General features: G+C 35.2%; 3 protein-coding genes across 4 annotated transcripts; 2 read left to right on the top strand and 1 right to left on the bottom strand.

Annotated features, from left to right (window-relative positions):
• Positions 1-1,570: 1,570 nt before the first annotated feature.
• LOC117917402 (60S ribosomal protein L30) lies at positions 1,571-3,948 on the top strand. Its single transcript, XM_034833670.1, has 5 exons — positions 1,571-1,673; positions 1,798-1,911; positions 2,055-2,156; positions 3,514-3,582; positions 3,669-3,948. Exons 1-5 carry the CDS (start codon positions 1,661-1,663, stop codon positions 3,707-3,709), a joined length of 339 nt encoding a protein of 112 aa, XP_034689561.1. The 5' UTR covers positions 1,571-1,660; the 3' UTR covers positions 3,710-3,948.
• Positions 3,949-5,255: 1,307 nt separating this feature from the next.
• Positions 5,256-11,248, top strand: LOC117919163 (CID domain-containing protein 1). Of its 2 annotated transcripts, XM_034836271.1 has the most exons (9): positions 5,256-5,986; positions 7,260-7,507; positions 7,816-7,971; positions 8,175-8,331; positions 8,463-8,605; positions 8,751-8,786; positions 9,863-10,759; positions 10,908-10,947; positions 11,044-11,248. In XM_034836271.1, the coding sequence occupies exons 1-7, from the start codon at positions 5,911-5,913 to the stop codon at positions 10,619-10,621; spliced, it is 1,575 nt and encodes a 524-aa protein (XP_034692162.1). In that variant the 5' UTR covers positions 5,256-5,910; the 3' UTR covers positions 10,622-10,759; positions 10,908-10,947; positions 11,044-11,248. The 2 variants fall into 2 exon arrangements, with proteins under 2 accessions (XP_034692162.1, XP_034692160.1); XM_034836269.1 differs by having other exon boundaries at positions 9,863-10,947; positions 11,044-11,245.
• Positions 11,249-11,980: 732 nt separating this feature from the next.
• Positions 11,981-15,867, bottom strand: LOC117917429 (short-chain dehydrogenase RED1). The gene is made up of 3 exons (XM_034833707.1): positions 15,436-15,867; positions 13,383-13,542; positions 11,981-12,663 (listed from the first exon to the last, which is right to left on the bottom strand). The coding sequence occupies exons 1-3, from the start codon at positions 15,770-15,772 to the stop codon at positions 12,327-12,329; spliced, it is 834 nt and encodes a 277-aa protein (XP_034689598.1). The 5' UTR covers positions 15,773-15,867; the 3' UTR covers positions 11,981-12,326.
• Between the last annotated feature and the right edge of the window lie 6,966 nt (positions 15,868-22,833).

Below are 22,833 nucleotides of genomic sequence, written 5' to 3'. Positions count from 1 at the left end.
ATAACGTAACATGTAAATATAATTTGTTAACTTTAAATTTATTTGTTTTTTCATCTTTTATTTTTTTTTTCTATTTTTTCTCATTATATTATTTTTCTTACATTTTTTAGGAATTAAACATGACTCTAGTAAGGAGTAGATATTATCGACTCTAAGCTCAAAGGGCTCTTACAGTTTTAAAATGCATATATAAGATAAAAAAAAAAAGTTTTTCTATAAGTAATATTATGAATTTTTTTTATTATTTAATGTGAGATATCGGAATCATCTACTATGTAGACAAAATGTCTTTATTGTGTTTCATGGAATTACGAGATCAAATAGATAGATAACCTTTATGGGATTAAACAAATTCTCACACCGGGTTGATAATCAACTTTAATACCATTTATAACTAACCAATTCCAATTGTATAAATATTATCCACTTTAAGTTAAAGGACTTTTGACTTCTATAGTTTTAAAACATGTCCTTATTTTGTTTTATGCTATCATGGAGTTAAATAAACAAACGCCTTTATGAGCCAAACAAACTCCCTTATTGTGTCATGAGGCTAAACAAACTTCCTCGTTGTATGATATGAGACTATGAGGTCAAATAAGGAGATACCTCTCGTAAAGCCAAATAAATTTTTATACTAAGATTGAAGATTGACTTTAATACCATTTATAATTGTATAAATATTATTTACTTTAAGCCTAATGGATACTCATGGTTTTAAGACATACCTATAAGATTAAGAAAAACACACACACACACACACACACATATATATATATATATATATATATATATATATTAGAAGGAATAAGAAAATCAAAAGAAAGAAAAGTGAATAAAATAAAAATTTAAATTCAATAAATTATTTTTATACGATACTTCAAGTTTATTTCACTTATTTTGATTATTTTAGATAAAAATTAAATAATTAAAAAATACATAATTTTTTTAGCTAATTTTAATTACATTTAATTATTTTAAATATTTTTTATGGTAAAATTGAATAGCTAAAAACCAAATTGATCAACCAATTTTTTATGGTAAACTAATTTTAATCAACCAATTTTTCATGGTAAACTAATTTTGATGAACCAATTTGATTTTGATTTTTAAATAGCTAAAAACCACTTGAATATGCCGCTATAATTCTAAGAGGATTGAGAATAAAAAGGGGTTTCTTTCACCTTATTGTCTTAATTTTAATTTTAAGTTATTTTACGAGATATAATGATTCAAATTATTCATTAAATTAAATAAAATTGTTAAGTTGGGTTAGAAAGTTAGATTGATTATTCGGTCATATTAAATCATTGGTACTTTTCTAAAAATTTGACTTCAGAATAAAATCTTGGACTGTGTTGGGCCGGGTTGATGGAAATGTCAATACAGGCCCAGTTCAAGTCCATTCAACTGTTCCCAACCCCAGGATCACTTATGTTTTCAGAAGTTTAAACCCCATTGGTCCAAGAAAGCCCACGAAAGCACGTGAACTGCACGGGCTTTCATTTCCAACTTATTTGTTTGTGTTATATATATTAGGGTTGCTATATGGCATATAAACCCTAGTTGCTCGCTTGCGGCAAGTCTCTGTGGCTAGGGTTTCCTCTCTATCTCGCCGAAAACCCCTTTGTCCTCATTTTCTCAGCAGCCAAACACAAAGATGGTGGCCGGAAAGAAGACCGTACGATCTTACCCTGCATTTTTCCTTCCATCTTCTTGTTCTTAACCTTTTCCCCATGGTTAACGAGTTGTGATTTGTGTGTGCGTGTGTTTTTTTTTTTTTTTTTGGAAAATCGCAGAAGACCAAGAAGACTCATGAGAGCATCAACAACAGGCTTGCCCTCGTCATGAAGAGCGGCAAGTACACACTTGGGTACAAGACCGTGCTCAAATCTCTCAGAAGCTCGAAAGGTTTGTTTCATTTTCTGGGTCTTCTTCTCTTACCTATGGCGTTGATTTGAGATCCGGCGTTTATTGATTTTTTGAAACTTTTGATGTGTTTATAGTCTAATATTTATCTGATTTTGAACTGATGGAAAGTTGATTCATGGCAGGAAAATTGATCCTCATTTCCAACAACTGTCCACCACTGAGGAAATCTGAGATCGAGTACTATGCCATGCTTGCAAAGGTTGGCGTTCACCACTTCAATGGAAGTAAGTATTTAATTTCTTTGATTCGTTGTACTATGTGTTGTTTATTTCGTTTGCAATTCATACTAATTTGATTTGTTGGATTTGTGGTTTATATTGATTTAATATTAATTTGTGGCCCAATGTGATTAGGTGATAGTGTACATTATCATTTTTATGTTATCAAGCACAAATGCTTCGATCTTTGTTTGCATGTTTTTGGAGTACATGGTTTTGAAAGACTGGAGGAGGTGGAGATGGAAGGAACAGATTTCTTATTTGGTTGAAGAAGTTGAACAAATGTTGGGATAAAATAATATTGGTTGCATCTCTCAATTAGTTTATTAGCTGCTCTGTTTAGCTACACGAAGAAAATATCCTATCCTATAGATAAACACGATTGGGATAATTTTGAACAAGTTGGTTGTTTACATTTATGAATTAGTTAAACACACGAACTTGGGTGAAGGTGATCTTTGGTTGACTTTTCAAGGGATCCAATCCATGAAGTTACAACCTCATTAAGTTTTTTAGTTAACTAGGTGGGGTTGGGTCTGAATCATAATAGTTCATAACTGATGATGATGAGTTCTTCAACATTAGGTTGCTTTGATGTTGTTACCTTTTCTGTTGAATATGAAAGGTTACTGAAGTTCATGTCTCTAATATGAAAAAGTTCATTTCGTAGATAGGTTTCATAGGACCAAAATAATGTAGCTGTGTGGGTGATTTTAATTTGTGATTGAATCTACTTTTAAGTCCATATTCAAATTACTAATGTTTATCAAGGGCTTATTGTTATAGTTTCCTTTCACTAGTTATTCTTGCTGGTAATATATAATTTGCTGTAGTTTCAATTTGTGGCAAGTCGATGAAGCTCATTCGCATGGAGATTATCTTTCATATTAAGTTAATAGATAATAGATTCCTTCTGAACTCAACTGGGAACTATATTTTCTTCATGCTGTTTCTTGCTTTTGCTGCTCTGTTTGTAAAGCAGGCATTTTGTGTAGAAGCTCACATCCCAAGTACATATGTTCTCTCAAGAAGATAAAATTATGTACATGATCATTTAAGGCATAATATGACATATAAGAGCCCTGCAGGGCATTGGATTCTTTGGCACTTTCTCTTCATTTCATATTTGCCCTGCCTTCTGTATTCATTAGCTCACCTCTACTTCATAAAATATAACTGCAATGCTTTTTAATACAGTAAGGAAGTTGGGGAATCAAACATCTGGTTGTAAAGACTAAAGATGGTGATTTATTTTAGTGTTTTCAATGCAAAGACTTTGATATTTAAAAAAAAAAAAAAAAATTTAAATTCCATTGGTTTGCCCTTTATAACTCATATCTCTCCCCTCTCTTATGTGGTGTAGACAATGTTGACTTGGGAACAGCATGTGGCAAGTATTTCCGTGTATCTTGCCTGAGCATTATTGATCCAGGTACTCCAAATATTCATCATGCTTACAACCACAATGCTGCAGATGCCCTGGTGAACTCATTGTTGTGTTCTTACTTTGTCATGCAGGTGATTCTGATATCATCAAGACACTGCCTGGTGATCACTAAGACAACTGAGTTGAATGGATGGCTGCATTTAAATTGTCATAAACTGCTAAGTAGAATGAATTTGCCTTTTTCTTTTTTTAATTATTTCCCTGGACCAGAGACATGTGTGTTGTGGAATTTTGTTCGACTAAATGTGGTGCACTTTTTTTTTAAAATCAAATTTGACTTTGGTCACATTTCGGAATCAAACTAAGCATGCTTCTGGTTATATATGATTGAGTGGATGCCCCATTTATATATCATTAAATCTTATTGTAGTAGTTTACCATGATGAGGTGTACAACTTGCCTTTTTAATTTTACACTTAATGTGGTGGGAGAAAAATGGCTTTACTGGTGCATGCTTAAGGCATACAGGTGGGGTGTACTTTGTACTCTTTATTGGTCATTGGTTCTTGATTCAATGGCATCACCTTTTATCTGATAAAAGGTTTTTGATAGTAAAATTTTAACAGGTTAAGTCAAGACATGCATTCAAATGATATCTGGGTTATTGCATAAATGCATTATTTTTTCTTAATTAGTTGAGTATTTTTAGGGGAAAGATATATTTTCCCAAGTGTTACATCTCCCTCTTTCTTGAGGGACTCTCCCTAAAACCCTACTAAATGGATTATCATGTGCATGTGGCCGCTATATTCATGTAATTTTTTCAGATCCTTCTCCCCTTTTGCGAACATTGCCGCTCATCATATTTGGAGGCTTTGTGGTGTGGACGATAAAGAAGGCCATTTGGATGAAGGGTTTGTCTAGACTCTAGGGTAACCTTCATCCTAATATCTATGGAAGATGTCTTCTACACTTTCTTGAAAGTGCATATTTTCATATTTGCCCAATTCAAGAAAGGTCTCAAGCTCTCCCTTTCCAAGGATGATGTCGCAGCTAAATTGAGGTTCTGAAGTATCATCTTGTAAGAAATCAAAGTTTCGTACTCATACGTGAAAAGACAAATAGACCCCTAGAAAATCACCACCACCCTCCTTAGCAAAGCCCATGTGTCATGCTATTCAACAATAACAAACTTATTTTTGTCCAAAATTAAAAGACTAAATTGCAAGTGACATCATGTCATTTGTCTTCAGTGAAAAAATTACTTATAACATACTTTATTTTAAACCTTAATGGCGATTTTTTGTTTTTCTATATTTGTTATTTAGTAAAATTGGATAACCTTAAATCATGAGATTTATAATGTATCATCATTTGTATGACATTAAAAACAGGTTGTTTTAGGCCAAAAAAAAAAAAGCACTTTGCTCGTTCAGATTTCAGACACTCCCCACCTGAACTTAATCTCAAAAACTAAACCAACATTGACATATTGTCTTTTCAATTTTTTCAAAGAAGTGAAAATTAAATTTTATTATTTTTAGAAACAAATTTTCATTTCAGAATTTACAATATCATAAAATTTATTTAAAAAATACTTTAAATTTATTTTAAAAAATTTGAAATATAAACTATTTTCAAATACCATAACATTATATAATAATATTTACTAAAAAAAACACATTCTTCCTTTTTTCAAATATTACAAGGGGCGTGACTTGGTGGGCACTGTTCTGGTCCTTCGTAAGTTCGTCCCTCCCACAAAACCTCTAAAATCAGAAGAGTAAAAAAAGAAAAAACCTTAATACAACGTCGCTCAAATTCCTCAAAATTTACAGCCTCCCTAACAACATATTTATATTTCTGCAACTCTCTCTCTCTAACGTTCCTCTTCTTCTCTGTCAGCAACGCCTAGCCCTTTCTAGGGTTTCCTAATTTCTAAATTTATTCTTGTTCTTGTGCTTTTTGATTTTTGATTTTTCTATTTCAACCACGGCCGTCTTTCTCATCCCCTTCTCTCCAATTCTCCACTTTCTAATTTCCTTCTCTTGATTTGGCCCTTCCTCCTCCTGGTTTTCCGCTCTCTCTTTCTGTCTATTTTTTGGGTAGTTCGAGTCGTGGCCTACGGTTGGGTACATTTCGAGTTCCTTCGTCTCTTTGCATTGGCTCAATTTCGGGTGCGGGTGGGTGGCATGGCGTTTGTGTTTCGGCGGGTTTTAGGGCTCCCGGGTTGGAAACTTGGCTCTCTGGATCGTTTTGTGGAAAGCTAGGGTTTTCTTTTTTTTGATTTGGGAGTTTGGTGGTCTAGGAATCACAGTGTTTTATTCTTTTTTTCTTCAATTGGAGGGTGGCGAGGGGCATTGTTTTGTCGGAATGAATAGCGTTTTTAGTGAACAGATTCTGGCAGATAAGCTTTCCAAGCTCAACAGCACTCAACAGTGTATCGAAAGTATCCTTTTTTTCTTTCTTATTGTTATTTTAAAGAATTTATTCATTGTTCCTCTGTATCCTGTTTTGAATTCTATTCACTGACAAACATTTTCTCTTTCCTTTTGTGCACTTTGATTTTGGTTCCTTCTTATCACTATTGTCATGTGATGAATTAGTCGAATCTATGAATTATCTTTGCATGTATGAGATGAGATAGACTTGAAGGTTTTTTGATATATATTTTGATTTAATTGCTGGTTCTATTTTCAAAAGATTCAGCTGGAATGATAAATTGTTATTGTATTTGTAGCAATTGATACTTTGCATTGATGCAGTTGGGTTTTTTGCCGGGGCTACATTAGATGTTAAAATCTGGTTTTGTCCCAAAAAAGCAACAATTTGATATAAAATTCATGATTTTGCAACTTTTGGTTGCTCAATCAGCTGTTAAAAACGGTAAACTACCTGTACTGGATGACAGTAGTTTACCGATATTCAATAATGACAAATTAGCTTCTGTTTACGGTGAACTACCAGCTTCCGGTAATGGTAAACTACTAGTTTTTTATAATGGTAAACCACCAGTCTTTGATGACACCAAAACATTTTTTGATAGCAGTAATATGAGTAGATTTTTACGCATATGTAGGCTCCCTTCCAAATCTGATGATTTGGGAATTATGTTGGGGTTCTTAGGAATCTATGTTGTTAGGATTCCTTTGTGGTTAACAGGAAATAAATCAAACTTATATGGATTGCAATTTTTTATTTGGGAATTGTGTTAGCGGTTCTTGTTTGGAATCTATCCTGTTAGTATTTGCTCTTATTTAACAGCTGTAAAATGTACTATTTTGTATGTGGAATTGCAGAGTAATGCAATATGGTGCTTACTCTGTAATGAATTACTGTTAGTGTAGGCTTATTAAGTTACTAAATGGGAAATTATAAGCTACCTCCATATGCATGTATGAAAGAGGGTAATAGAAAATGGTTTAAAGCGTGTATGAGTTCCATGTATGTAGTGTTTCCTTATTGAAATCAATGACAATTATGATGTGTTGGTGGCTTGACGCAGAGAGGAAAAAAGATATCTAAAGTGTTGTGGAAAGGCAAGAAAACTGCTGAAAGTTTCAAACATGCAACAGATCTTAAAAAAGGAAGCCACAAATATACGTGCTTAACCCTAAAATTTTTTCAAGCTGTTCTACTAAAAAATGGGTGTTTTAACCTTTTATGAAACAATCATATGGATGGCTCATGTAAAATTTTTTGTTACCTTAACTTTTATCTAGCGTTATCACATTGGTGTATTTTTCACCGGAGCAAAGCAGAACTAGTTGTTGCAACATGGGACAAACAGTTTCACAGTTCAGAAATGGCTCAGAAAGTTCCCCTTTTGTACCTTGCAAATGATATTCTACAGAACAGTAAACGTAAAGGGAACGAATTTGTTAGTGAGTTTTGGAAGGTTCTTCCTGCAGCACTTAAGGCCGTTGTCGAGAAAGGCGATGATCATGGAAAGAACGTGGTCTCTCGATTGGTATGAAAAATGCTATTCTTTTATCAATTCAGATTTTTAAATAGTCTTTTGTTCTATATGTTACTCTGTATCTCCTTTTTTTGTGAACTGTGTCAGGATGGATAGTTTCAGGAACTTGGTAGAATAATGTCTGCATGGATTGGTAACATATAATAAGATGGCAGATTGAGTAATATGCTATCCATCGAAGTACCAATTTAAAAAATGTCAAGATGTCAACAATAGGTTTTTAGGTTGTATTTTATTTTCTTCATAAATTTGAACTTAAACTGGTTTGAGTTTTTTAAGTAATGCTCACATATGCACAGGTTCATATATGGGAAGAAAGGAGAGTGTTTGGATCCCGTGCACAGAGTCTCAATGATGTAATGCTTGGGGAAGAACTGCCTCCACCCTTGGAATTCAGCAAAAAACGTTCTCGTTCTGTCAAAATTGTAAGAAGGGATATGCGCTCCATAAGAACGGTCAGAATCTGTGCTCATCCATGGTTTTTTTTTTCTTTATCCTTCATTTTGTTGAATTTCTGTCATTTATATCTTTAGATACTATTCTTTTTTTGGCTATTTCTGTGGATATTATTGTTATCTTTACTTCACTTAGATGTCTTTATTCTTCTTTATATGTTTGAGAGATTGGTCATTGTTTAAATCAATGCTTTTGAAAACAGAAATTATCTATTGGAGGGTCAGCAGAAAAAATAGTGTCTGCATTTCATGTGGTGCTTAGTGATCAATCCACTGAAGATGCTGAGATGAATAAATGCAAATCTGCTGTTCACCATGTGAGGAAGATGGAGAGAGATGTTGATACTGCATGTTTAAATGGTAAGCTGACAATGACTTTTAGTTCATTCTTGTTAGCATTCGTTTCTTCTTAAGAGCATCCAAGTCTCCTACTGGATGCTCTGTATGCTTGGGATGTGTCAATGGCTAAAGTTAGCTTATTTGTTCCTCAGCAAAGGATCCCAAGCGAAAAACTTTGGCCAAAGAATTAGAGGATGAAGAAGATGTTCTAAAGCAGTGTATTGAGAAACTTAAATTAGTTGAAGCAAATAGAGAAGCCCTTGTATCTCAATTGAAAGAAGCGCTGCATGAACAGGTACTGGATCATACCATCATTTTCTTTAAATGTTCGATATTTTATGTGATAACAAAATGTTATAAGAACCTGTTTTATATTCTGTGCGTTCTGAAACAGAGTAAATTTATGAGATTCTTTGTGCTTTCACTCTGAAAATTTTCAGGAATCTGAACTGGAGAATATTCGCACTCAGATGCAGGTGCGTTTTTTGTGCTAACTGCATAACATAGTTTTCTTTGCATTTGATGAATATGTGATACATGCCTAGTATGCAGAGTTGCATACAGAAAATGATATCTCTGATCCTGCCTTTTTGCTACAAGCCTACAATATTGCTTACAGGATTGTGTGCTGTTGTTTGTTAACTCTATGTATTTTCAGCTTTCTATATGTGCTCTTGACCTCATCATTGAGTTCATATTACTTATTAGGCTGGTGTGTAGGAAAAAAGAGGAAATTCCTGAGCTGCTAAAAGCAGGGAAAACTGTTGCCTTGGTGAAACTATAACTGGGTTTAACTTAGGTCACACCAAAAGTGGTTTTTAATTCATTAAAGTCTTGGAAATATAAAGAAGTTAAAAATAGAAATGGTATACTAACATTTACAGTAAAGAAGTTGGTTTGTCCAAATTACGACCAAATATTTTGCAATCTCAACTTTTGTGGAATTGAAATTATTTCCTTCTGGTGTTATATTTTTGTTGACTATTTTGTCCTATCTGTTAGTGCACAACCTATTTCTATGTTATCATGAAGCCAGCATCATCAGAATCGAGTATGACAATTCATTAGCTGGCTAGTTCTAGACTAGCCCATAGTTTGTGCTGGACATTAGAAGGTTCTGATGAAGGATACTTTTCAATGTTCAACAAAATGTGGGAGAAAGATATGGAAATGTCAAATTCTTTGCAAAACTAGTATTGACTATAGATTATTTCTGTTAGACAGGCGTTGAAAGATAAATAAATATATATATATATATATATATATATATATATATATATATATATATATATATATATATATATATTTTGATATTTTTTTGTTTTTGTTTTTTGTTTTTTTTTTCTGTTTTTCATTTTGTTTCTTTTTGTCAGTAAGATAGTTTTGAAGTTTGCTGCTAAGATAAAAAAGTTAGGGCCTCACATTTTCCCATAGGACTCAGCAGTTGATCTTTATTCCTAGAGAGAACATTTTATACTATTATAACTATCAAAGTGAAAAGCAATTGATCTCTCAGCAGTATATCAATTTATTATGTTTCATCAATTTTCAGGTAGCACATGCACAGGCAGAGGAAGCCAGCAACATGCGGAAGCGGCTCAATGATGAAAACTTTACAGTGGCAAAACCATCCCATGCAACTTCACCATTAGAAGCAAATGCAAAAGTAGGCCAAGCATCCAAGAGGACAGCTGCAGATATAGCAGCTGAGGTTGCAGACAAGCTTACAGCTTCGAGCTCCTCTCAGTTGATCATGACTTCTGTTCTCTCAACATTTGCAGCTGAAGAGGCGAAGAATGCCAGTCTGACAAAGACCTCTACAGTATCAAATTCTTTCACACCCATGCCCAGCAATTCAAAACCAGAAAACTCCATGCCAGTTTCAGATCCCAATGTTTTTATGTCAACCCAGACCCTTACTGCTCCACCAAACCAACCATATCAATCAGTTATTATTGCCCCACCAACCATGCAGAGCCAGACCCCAACTTCTCAAACTCAGTATCATATGCTTCCCAATCCACCTTCCCAGCAATATTTGCAACCATCAGGAGGGATTATGAACCCATATGGTTATGGTAGCATTCCGCCCTTGCCACCAGGGCCACCTCCACCCCCATCTACACTACATATGGTGAATCCAATGGCTCCTTTGCCTCAGCAGCAATCAATACCATTGGTTCAGCAGCCAGCTCTATTAACTCATCATCAACCTATGCCCTTGACTCAGCAACCCCCAGCACCTCCCAGTTTCCGGCCGCTTCAGCTTCCTGGAATGGTGTATTATGGTCTCCCTCATCATTCTCAGTGAAGTTCTTTGAGCCAATGAAAGATTCCCATAGGGTTTTGAAATTTTTGCTTGTGCAATTGGCTCTGTTGAGATGACAAGCATGAAGAGCTCTGACAATAATTAGGCAAATATGCATTTGGACAGCAACAGATAATGCAGGTATAAGGGTAGCAATTTCGTTTATTTTCAGTGAATTTGTAGAGTTTATGTTCCATAGATGATGATGGTAATGTTAAAAGTATCTCCGGTAGTTTATGATTTTTCCTTTCTTCTGGAGATTTATACCCTGTAAAATGATGGTTTACAGACTGCTGACGGCCCTGTATTGCAAATCAAATCAGAGAAAGGTAATACCTTAACTTAGTTGTTTCTCAAATGTCTTTATGACAGAATCTTTTCTGGTTTCAGTTTCTAAATTCGATGTATATAATGTAATCTCATAGGTGACTCGTCAAAGGGACTTGCCTGTTGTGTTCTCCCTTGCATAAGACACAGTCTTTGGTTGGTTGCATCCTTCTGGCTTCAACCTTCAGCGGATTGACAAGAGACTTAAAAAAAAAGTCCATTTGGGGATGATTTTTAGAGGATGAAAAACATTTTATAATGCTTGAAAGCAATATATATTTGTTGGAATTAGGTATTAAATAAGTTTTAGAATTTTTTTTTTAAAGATTTTGGTTCGTGATTATTTTTTTATTATAAAACACCCATTAGCTAAAATACTATCATTTCTCTTATTTTTTACATTCAACCACGAAAGTTATGTAAGTGAAAGGAAAAAAAAATTGAATAAATGATTTTTATGTAATTTAAAAAATTTATTTCACTTATTTTTTAACATATAAATAAATAATTTAAATATATATAAATTTAACTAAAATTTAATAATATTTGATTTACTTGAATTTTTTTTCATTTAAACCAAACATAAGATAAATGTTTTACTTGATATTTTTTCCTTTCTTTAATACTTTAAAATATTATTATTATTTTTTCATTTTTTTGAAACCGAATATTAGATGAATGACTCTTTAAAGTTGTCTCTATTAGAAATATTATTAAAAAAGGGCTAGAGATTAAAAATGCTCTAGCTAAAATTAGTTCTAAATCATAAAAAGGAAAAAAAAAAAAACCCCGGAAATAAAAGAGAGAAAAATTTGAACTCACTTTGAACAAGGGCTAGAAAATTTGAAGCTGAGAATCGAGATTTTCATTAAGCCGCCTGGGATCATTCTTTCCCGATGCTGTTAAAAACATGCCTTCATATCTATGCAGTGCACTTGGAAAGATTAAAAGACAGTCTTCGTGATATTTCTCTTGGTTTCTATTGGGTGCCTATTTTCTCTTAAAACAAACAACTGTTACAGTTCTAGTCTTGTGGAAACAACATAGTACAATATGCATAGATAGAAATGTGAAGCATATGCATAAGATTCTGAATCTCCATTCTCAGAATGAATATTGAGTTTGAACACCATGATATCTTCCTCCATGTAAAGGGAAGAAGGCATTATCCGATGGTTAGAATCATACCCTAAACTCTCAAACTTTTTCATCATGGAGATTTCTCGGATTAATCGACTAATTTTGGATAAGCAACAGTTACAAACACCAAGAGCTGTTACTCATGATTTTCCATATCCATGCATGCAGGCGTGGATACATGAATCCAATTAAGCATTTATAGGCTACATACGACAGAAATATAATGAATTTTTGTGTATCTCTAGCATTTCATTGCTAACCTGAGTATGAAATCTCTAATAAAGAGAGGTAGATGGTACATGATTGCCATTATGGTGGAGTAATGGCCATATGAGAACCAAGCTGGTGGATTCTTCTTCAGAACAGCAGCTACAGTCTTCTTTGCAAACTCTTCTGAAGGTGTAGACTTGGGGCCTTGTGAAAAGTTGGTTCTCTCTCGTATAGCTGCTTCAAATGGCTTGTATAATTTCCACTCAGGCATCCTGTTGTAGCTGGCTAATGCAGAGTTTCCAATGTTTGACTTAACAGCTCCTGGAGCAACATTAATCACGTCGATCCCAAAAGGCCGGAGTTCCAATCTGCATATAAAGGTGGGCAGTGTAAAGGTCATAAGAATCATGAAGTCTGATGAGAAAATCCCACAAATGGTGAGGCATTTGAGTATTCCACAAATAGTAAGCTCAGCCATGCACTAGATTCTCATGGGGCAAATGTACATCTGAAATCACATTACATCATAGAGAGTGGAATATCGTATGCATTTGAAATGATGATCATAAAATTATTAAATTTCAACTTTTAAGGATCTTAGATTCAAAACACCCACAAAACTGCTATTGCAAAGTCAGTTTTGAATTACAGTCTAGTCTATGGATATAACTAAAGGCAGTGGAACCCAGCAATTGTTGGGTACAGTGAAAGTGATAACTCCCTCATCATTCGTATGCTATATTGTTCTCAAACTGAGGTTTATAATGCATGGAAAGCATGATGAAAGAGTACATCTTGGATGAAATAGAGTCCTAGTTTCTTTATCTTATAGAAAACCTCCTTGGAAGCACTCTACCAACACAAGGTGGTTTGTTTCTGCAGCCATTCTCCTAATATTCTTAACATGGATACTTATAAGATATTTTTCTCTGGTTAGACATGGATGAAGATAGCGCTGGAACTTTGTTCTGCACCATTTATCACTCAAATGCAGGCATGAGCAAAAATTCTTTGCAGTTGCCAATTTTATGCAGATAAGAAACAGACTAGTAAGTAAAAGTAACAACAGTGTCTACATTGTACAAACCTCAAGGTATCAGTTAGTGAATGAAGAGCAGCTTTAGATGCAGTGTAACCACCTGCCCATGGTCCCGGGCCCAAAACAGTAACACTTCCAATATTTACAATCTTTCCCTTTCTCCTAGATGCCATGTGAGGGATAACAGCTTGAATCAATCTCATGGAACCTAAATATGGGTATAACATAATAAGTGCAAGAAGAAATAATGTCGTTAAATTCATAATAGTAGACTTGATGTTATGTAATCAGTTGTTCATAACATTCTTTGAAACAGACAGAATGAAGGAGCTCAGCAGAGCAATTTAAAAGATGTGTGATAGTGTGCTATAACAACATTACGATAAACATGAAGGACTACAAACAAAAGACAGAAGAATGATCTCATGGTGCTATCTTCCTAATCTTGACAATGTGAGAAAAGCATTTTTCTGTGGGACTGCACCATGTGTCATGGTACATTCGAAAACAAAGTGAGCCACATTTTCATAGCCATTTTGGTAAGATTAAATGGGTTAAGGAAGAAAGTACTGGGGACAATATTGACAAGCATGAGGATTTTCAAAGTGGGGGTGTGTGGAGGATAAACCAGGCCTTAAAATCTCTAAGAGTTGAACTGCATAAATGAATATCACTGCATAAATGAATATCACCAATCTTAGCTCAAATAAGCCATTGAGACCCTAACTATGCCTATAATTCGAGTAGAATGAGTTGAGAACGTAGAGATTAAAAAATGGAGAAAAAAACATAGGAACATGATCATGTGGTTGCTCATCTTCCTAGCCAAGCTGAAGACTAATAGATAATGAATCCTAGTCTGTTACACCCAAAAAGAAGAACGTCTTCTTTAGAAGGCATGGTTAAGAAATATATAGCTGATAAGGAAGCCAATTGAAAATATTGACATGCATTTCTTCTTTACATCAAGGCTGATCAAGAAAGACTTGTCGGTAACATTGTCCTCTTAACATTTCTTTTTTTTTTTTTAAACCGAAACTTTTGTACCTCTCTATTCAAGTAAACAAAGAACAAAAAGACAGGGAACTCCGCTACCCAGAGCAGCCTTGTCCAATCTGTAAAAAACACATATTAGAAAATGTGATATTTGCAGAATGTTCCTACCAGATTTAATGGTCATAAAGATACCTTTCATTTTTTAAAAAAAAATTTCTATACCAACAACAAAAGCCCAAGTACTGAAATTCATTATTCTCAGTGCCGAAAATGCAGCTAAAGTTATTAAAATTATTGCAGCCAAACAAGATTATAATGGCTGGCTTGTGCATCGATGCTTCATTATTTTGGTGTCCCTAGACTTTTCCTAGTTGTTTTTATCAGCTTAGACACAAATGCAGGCTAGTCCTCCACCCACCTCAGATCATGATCATCAATCCATCAGATCCCATAAAAGTAATCGAGTCTGCATCAATGCTGTTGAAATTAAAATTGACATCCAACTGAAGAGTGGTTCACTAGAAAACCAAAATCAGCAAACAGACCAAATTCAGAACATTCAGAGACAAAATATCCAAAGCTTTCATGTGGATAAGCACCAAACTCAAAACTAATCATAAATTTCCTCTTCACCAACAAAAGCTATCTGAATTCAAAAAATAACCAAGTCGTTCATTATATCTATAGATAGAAACACCGAGCTGACAACATCAAATTTCAAAATAATCATAAATATTGAGTCGGAAACTAATCTTGCTCTGCATTAATATTATCAAACATAAATAGCAAAGTTGAACAAACAGAAAGAAAAACAATGATTATATATCAGCAACATGAAGGCAATAACATCAGATCAATCATCATTTTCCTAATTCTTCTGATCGTCGCATAATTAATGAAAACAATTATCCGTAAGCCATAATTTCATAATCATTAATTACAAAACATACCAATTTGCAGCACTAAAATTTGCACATAACTCAACAAATCGAGAAACCAACATACATTAAAAACAAAAAGTCCCTTAACCACTCCAATTATGCAGTTTTCAATTGTTTACAGGAACGTCGCTATCATAACATAGAAACAAGTGAAGAAAAATTACCAAAGACATTGGTATTAAAGGTGTTCTCTATCGCAGAGAGAGGAATTTCAGCGAGAGGCCCAACGCATTGAATCCCAGCGTTGTTAACCAGAACATCGATCCGCCCAAATTTCTCAAGCACACTCGACAACACATGGTGGACGCTCTCCTCTGACAAAACGTCCAGCTCCTGGAGAAAAAACCTAGAATCGTGGTCTAGATCCGCCATCGACGGCAGCGACCGACTCGTCGCCACCACCAGACACTTCTCCTCCGCGAAGGCGCGTGCGAGTGCGTGACCAATGCCGCCCTCGGAGCAGCCGGTGATGAGAACCACCTGGCGATCGTAGTATTCCATTTGGGAAGAGTTGAGTGATGTGCGGGAAGGAAAAAGTGGGAGAAGAATTCAAGTGAGAAAAAGCATGTGGATTGTGGACACGGTTGTTTTGATCTTGTTGGAGTATGTCGTTGGTTTTAAAGTGTTTTTGACGTGTCCATTTTTGTCCGCGTGTGCATGGCCCATGGCGCAATGTACTTGCATTTGGTCTTTTCCACATTTAATATAAAACTTCCAACCGTTCAATAAATGGCCTGTTTGGAGAGTTTTGGGCCAAAATAGCCCTTAAAAAAAAAAGTCAGGTTTAACCCTTTACAAATCTTATGAAATTAATCTCTTTATTGCCACGAGCCATCAAAATTGGTAATTAAGGTTTTAGTTAATTTTTTTTCTATGAAATTTAATTAAAAATATTAAATTATAATTTATTGTTGAAATTAAAAATATAAACTTTAATAATAAAAATTTATATATTTAAATGTAAAGATCTAGTATTATTTCAATACATAAATTGATAAATATAATAATAAATGAATATTTTATTTATCAATAAATTAATAATCTTAAAATAATAAAGTTATATGAAATATAAATAAGATATAAAATTATATAATTTATTAATTAAAGATATTTAATTTATTATATTTTTAAGATATTAATTTATTTGTATTTTGATAAATTTATTTTTATTGAAATAATAGTATACTTTTAAGTTTCTAGATATAAATTTTTTATTATGTTAAAGCATATGTTTATAATTTTACGTAAAAAAAAAAGGACTATTATTTATACACACATGATAATTATAATTTTAGTTCAAAAATGACTATTATGCTTTCAGTTCAAAAATAAATTTTCAATTGACAATTGAAGTTTCAATTAAAACATAAAGCCTCAATTTGGTAATTGAGGGTTTCATTGAAATTTATGACGAGACTCCTACATGATAATAAAAGGGTTATTTTAACCATAAGTTTTACAAATAGATTAAACTTTATATATATATATATATATATATATATATATATATATATATTATATTTTATAAAAGGATTATTTTGCTCGCGAAACTCTTGTTCTTTCAAGGAGACAATTGTGTTTGTTATATTAAAAAATAGGTTTAATAATATATATGTTTTATTAAATTAGATTTTTTTGAATAAAAATCTTAAAATTGTGTGATTTTTAAGAGCAAAATTTGTAGGTATTTTATTTTTTAAGACTATTATGACAAGTTTTCAAAAATAGTTTCTAAGAGGACCAAATTTTATTAGGAACTAAAATGAAAAATAGTTTTTAAAATTTATTTTTAAATAGGGTATCTGTATCCTTATACCAAAAATAACTTTCAAGATACTTTTCATATTTTCAATTATTACTTAGACATTTTATATATATATATATATATATATATATATATATATATATATATATATAAATCATCGAAAATATCTCAACTTTATTATTATAAAATTTAATATGTTTTCATAACAAATTCCCAAATATTTTTTTATCAATGGTTTTATTAAAAAGTTTTTTGAGTAGGAAAATAGTTTCCAAAAAGGTCATGAAGTATTTATTTATAGATTTTATTTATTTTTAAAAGAATTATTCTCAAAAACCCATTTTTTTTTAAATTGTAAAAAAAATCCCAAGTTTCTTTACATTGACAATCGGAATTTTTTTTTTTTAAAATAAATATATAGGTCAAAGACATTGAACTAGAATGCCCGTTGATCCTTTGCTCATGTGCTTTAAGGGACCCCATTAATCCATGAAAAGTACTTCTTCACAAATCTTTTGGATTTTCTCAACAATTCTTTTTTCCTGATGAATATCATCACCGAGGTTTTCTCCCTCTCTGATCAAACCTGAAGAAACTTTTGCCCATGTCTTTCCTGCTTGATGCTTCTTCTCATTGATGCATTCATTTGTTGAGCTAGACAATGTTCTGAGAAGTTCAAGACAGCATATGTTATAAATCAGCTGCACCATTTGGTTGAAAAATCTTTAAATTGGTGAAGATATTACTCAAATACAGATCTGTTAGGTGCCAAAAGGCCTTATAAATTAAACCCCTCAATATATGCCCCTACTGCATTCCATGTATTCTTTATGGGCTTCACTATTACTAATTCCATTTTCTATACTAATCTCCCTTGTGCATTATTGGAAATATGATCTCCGGATTCATCTGCTCATCTTCCCCGCCTTCTTTATTTATCTCAGTTCCTTCTTCGGGTTCAGACCTAGGCTGATTGCTGCTGTTCCTGTCCAGGGTCTCTCCGGTATGCACCAGCAGTTCCACCAGACAAACAACACCTGATTCGTTTAGGCTCCAAGTGTTGAAGTCTGAGAGCGGCAGTGTTGCTGACTTGCCGGCCGCTTCCCTCAGCAGGTGGGAGGAGCCGGAGGTCGTCACCCAAGCCAACTCTAGGGCTTCCATGATATTGGTGAACACGGAGATCTTCGGGTAAGCCTCCGGTATGTCGACTGGACGCCTGGGATTTTTGGCGTCTGCCCTCATCTCATGAATATCAGTGTGTGTGGACTGTAGGATGCCAGCAAGGATGGCTTTCATCACCACCTGAGCGGTCCCTGAAGCCCGACACACCCTCAACAACTCCGAGCTCTGGTCGCCGACTGCCGTGGGAGATAATCCGATGAAGTGCCCGGATTGCAGAAGCTTTGAATCTAAAGTACTTCGTATTTGGTCCCGTGCCCTCATCCAGAAGTCCGGATCATTTTCTGAAGCTCCCATGGCTGTTACAAAACACAGAAATGAACACTTTGAGATGAACGATGACGGTTTCGTTTCGTTTCGTTTTGTCTTATTTCCCTCACGCTTTCCTACAACTCTTAACCGCTGATATAGGGCAACTTTTGCATTTAGATGAAAATGCCTGTGTTTTGTCCCACACGTCACGTGTTGAGGAGCCCAAAAGTATATACCCTCCGTGATCATTAATCCAACACACCCATCTAGACAATTTTTTTTTTCTTTCTTTTTTTAGGCCTGTAATTTGTATTTTTCATAGATTTTTTTTATATTTTCATTTTAAATTTGCACTTGAAACTCTGAAATTAACAATAAATAAATAAAATTATAGGGATTAAATGGTATTATATTGACGAAAATGCCCTCAGATGACAGACAAATAATCCCAAATGAAACCACCAAGAAAAAAAAAACCCTGTTTACCACTTTGAATGTGACTAAAATCTGCATAGTCACAAAACCTCATGAACAGAACCTCAAGAAAGACCATTCTCTGCTCCGGGCAACACCGTGGGAACCGGAGGGCGTAGAGCAGCCCCGGGACTGCCATAAGGAAGCTCCGGACACCGATCCGAAACACCGGTGCATCCCTGGCCAGTGGCCAGTGAATACATTCCACAGTGCATGCTGCCACCACAATGGGGCTGAAGGAGTGCTTCACCAGCTTCATCATGAACTCGCCGCGGCGGAGGAATCTAAGCACTCGGCTGTCCTGATATTCCAACAGCATCAGGACAGCAAAGTTCACCCTCAATGCCTGTATCAGTTGTCCACATGGGAACTGCAGGCATCTTTCCTCAAAACTTAAGATTGCCCTAGAATTAGGGTTTGATGACTTTGGAGGAAGCAGCGAAGCTCTCGGCATGATGTTATGAATCAAAAATGGTAAAGCAACAATGAGGATGATACCGAGGAGGAAAGAGATTGAGGTGCAATGGGGAGGGTCGGAAGTAGAGAGTACTAAATAGAGGGAGGAGTCGGTGCAGCGTGGCATTGTTGTTTCAGAGGATTGCCACATTGCATCAAAGGAGGGAAAATGTGGCAATGGCTGGGAGCTGGAGTTATGCATGGATTTAATTGCATTTTGGACTTTTCTTCAGTTCATCTTCCCTCACAGCTAATCATCCATTTGCCATCTTACTTTATGCTTACTCCTTAAGTTCATCCTCACCATCTCAAAGACAAAAAGGGAAAACCCTAATTAAACTCCTGGCCGCACAAGTGATGGGGCCAGAGAAATGGAGAAGAGATTTAAGTATTCATACTATGCAATAATATATACTGAGTAATTTGTTATCTATACTATTACTTTTGTAGCTATCTATAGATATGAAGCAATATAGTTATTATTCATGAAGTATTTATATTTGTTTTTAATCATTGTTATGGTTTATTAATGTTTATCATTTATCCTTTGGCTGCCAACAGCCCAAAGACAAAAATAAAACCCTAATTCAGCCCCTGGCTCCACTGGTGATGATCAAAAGAAATGCAGAGACATATAAGAAATTAATAAGCTTTTATTCTAATCAGTGATTAGTACTAATTTTTGTCATTTGTGTTCTTTATTATATATAGATATATTTGTCTAGTTTGATTGATCATTTATGAAGTACATGTTTAATTTGAGCTGACAACATCGCCAAAATCCAATGCCTTTTTCATACATCATCATCATCATATATATATATATATATATATATATATATATATATATATTTGTTTTTAATCGTCGACTGCTGATTTGTGACTGCTGATTAACTGAAATCTTTGTCGCTTACCGGTTTTCATATTCATGGAATCCGTTATTTAACTGATTTGTTGTCGTTTATCGCTCGTTATGCTTATTTTTAATCCTTAGTCCATACCGTTGCTTCTATTGGGTTTTAGTGGATGTTCAAGGCAGTGGTATTCCTTTGTTTATAATTAATTACAATAGTAGTTTCCACCATCATTTAATTATTTTTCCCTATTTCACTTTCCATGCATGGAGCACCGGTGAATGGTTGATTAGATGATACAATTTGGACTTGATTAGGACATATATTCTTTAGTTTCTTCAATAGCTGCTGTAAAAAGTAATTAACTTCTCATTTTAACTGCAAATTGTATGATCACCGACTTAATTACTTGATGGATAAAACAAATTATTGGTCATTTCTTAATTTCTATACTCATTATTAAGCTTCATCTATTGATATATGACTCCATTAATATTTTTCAAACTATACTTACAAGTGCTACCAAATATGCTAAAATGGATATATATTTCCTTCCCAAGTTGTCTCCATGTGGCTCGTCTGCTTTCTCAAAATTTTATGTTTCTTTTCTGTTTTTCCTATTTTTGTTTTCCAATTTAAAGGAAAAAAATAGGAAAAGATTCTGATTGTTCACATAGACAATCTAACCAGTTCATGTTGTACAATGTGAACATCAATTGCACCTCTTGGTTGAAAGAAAATATATTAATTATTAATTGAATTAATTGGATAATATTTGAAGATTTGACCTGCTTAAGAATGAAACGATTTGAGAAGATCTATTATTTTGGGCAATGAATATGCAAACCACTAAAATTCTATCCAGTTAATTGATTGCAGGAGGAATTTGAAAGAAGATGTTCAGAGTCAATTAACACTTGAAAGCTCTTCTACTTCCATTTCTATCTATCATGCCTTGGTACAAGCGGAAATGAAGTTTACTGATTGTGCTCTGAAGTGCTTGCTTCTCCTTCCTCCGTCTGCCTCATCTCAATACCGGCCATGGGTTGAGGTCCAGGATTGGTGCCATTCCCGTTTTCTCTCCTTTCGACTATTCCTGTTTGATGGTTGGCGGGTCTCACCGGCAACTCTCCAGCGTAGATCAGTACACGGAGTAAACAAGCGAGTCCCGATCGGTTCAAGCACCAAACTTTGAATCCGACAGGATGCACTCCGCCGGGCCTGTTTTCTGCCCTTAGAAGGTGACCCTGGTCAGTTGCGATCACCCAAATGAACTGCAGGGCTTCGACTATATTGGTAAACACAACAATGGTCGGGTAAGACTCTGGGCCGTTAGCCGCAGCTCTGCCGTTATGGATGTGTGGCCGAAGGTCATGGATGTCACAGTGTGTGGGATTGAGGAGACCGACTGGGAAGGCCTTCATCACCAACTGAGCTGCATCCGACATGCGGACAGCTCTCAACAGCTCCGAGGCTTGGCTGCCTACTGCAGTTGGGGATAGTCCAATGAAGTGACCGTATTGTTGAAGCCTAGCGTGCAGAATAGGTTGTACCTGCGCTCGTGCCTTCAGCCAGAAACTCAGTTGATCTTCAGACACTCCAACATCTGGAGGTGAATGAGTATTAATTGGTGTTGAAATGGTGAAGTTTTTGTGTTGACTTTTCTCTAGCTTACATGGAGAGAATCTTTTACAGGTGTTTGATTTAAAATTTTCTCTCTAAAAAAAGGTACAAATTAGAAATTTGAAATTCATGGTAAGCAAATATTTTATTATAATCCCAAGTCAAATCGTCAAGAGAAGTAGTCTCACCAGTTGCTACGTGTTTAAAATCTTCATAATGGGAAAACTGCCTGAACACGTCCGCAAGCAGGGTGACGGTACTCTCGGTGGAGGTTGGTGGGAACCAGAGGGCGTAAAGGAGGCCTGGCAGGGCGAAGAGAAAGCTCCGGCTGGCGACACGAACAACCGGAGCATCCCTGGCTAGTGGCCAGTGCATATTATCGACCATGCAAGTGGCCACGATGATGGTGCTCATGGTGTGCAGCATCAGCTTCATCACAAAATTCCCTCTCTTCAATAAGCGGAGCATGTGGGTGTTCTCATACTCCATCAACATCAAGACAGCACCCTCCGCTCGTACGACCTCCATCAGCGTCCCCATGGGGTACTCCTGTATGCGACCTGCGGCTCCCGAGGGAATGTTCAAAGGCCTCGGCATCCTGGACAGGAAACTGGACATTCTGGAGGTTGGCTGGCGGGAGGAAGAGCTTGCCATTATGGTATGAAATGGAGGAAAAGAAGTGTTTGGGAACAAGGGTTTTTGGACAGGAAGAGAGAAATGGTGTTACTATGATAGCAAGAAGAGGGGTTGAGGTGCAGTAATGGAGAGGAAAGGGGGAGGAGGAGGCATTAAATGGAAGCTGAGAAGAGGGTTGGTGGGTGGTGTGCGTGTCAACAGTGTCGAATGCATGGGTGAGAGATGCTTTGGACGTTGTTTGTGTGCTTTGCCACATTGCACTGAAGGAGAGACAAGGTGGCAATGGCTTACAGAAAGGTGTTATGAGTAGGTTCAACTGGACC

Source organism: Vitis riparia, chromosome 7 (genome assembly GCF_004353265.1).
Source record: "Vitis riparia cultivar Riparia Gloire de Montpellier isolate 1030 chromosome 7, EGFV_Vit.rip_1.0, whole genome shotgun sequence".
NCBI lineage: Eukaryota > Viridiplantae > Streptophyta > Magnoliopsida > Vitales > Vitaceae > Vitis > Vitis riparia.
The sequence above is the reverse complement of the archived record's forward strand: the minus strand, read 5'-3'. Positions and strand labels throughout refer to the sequence as shown.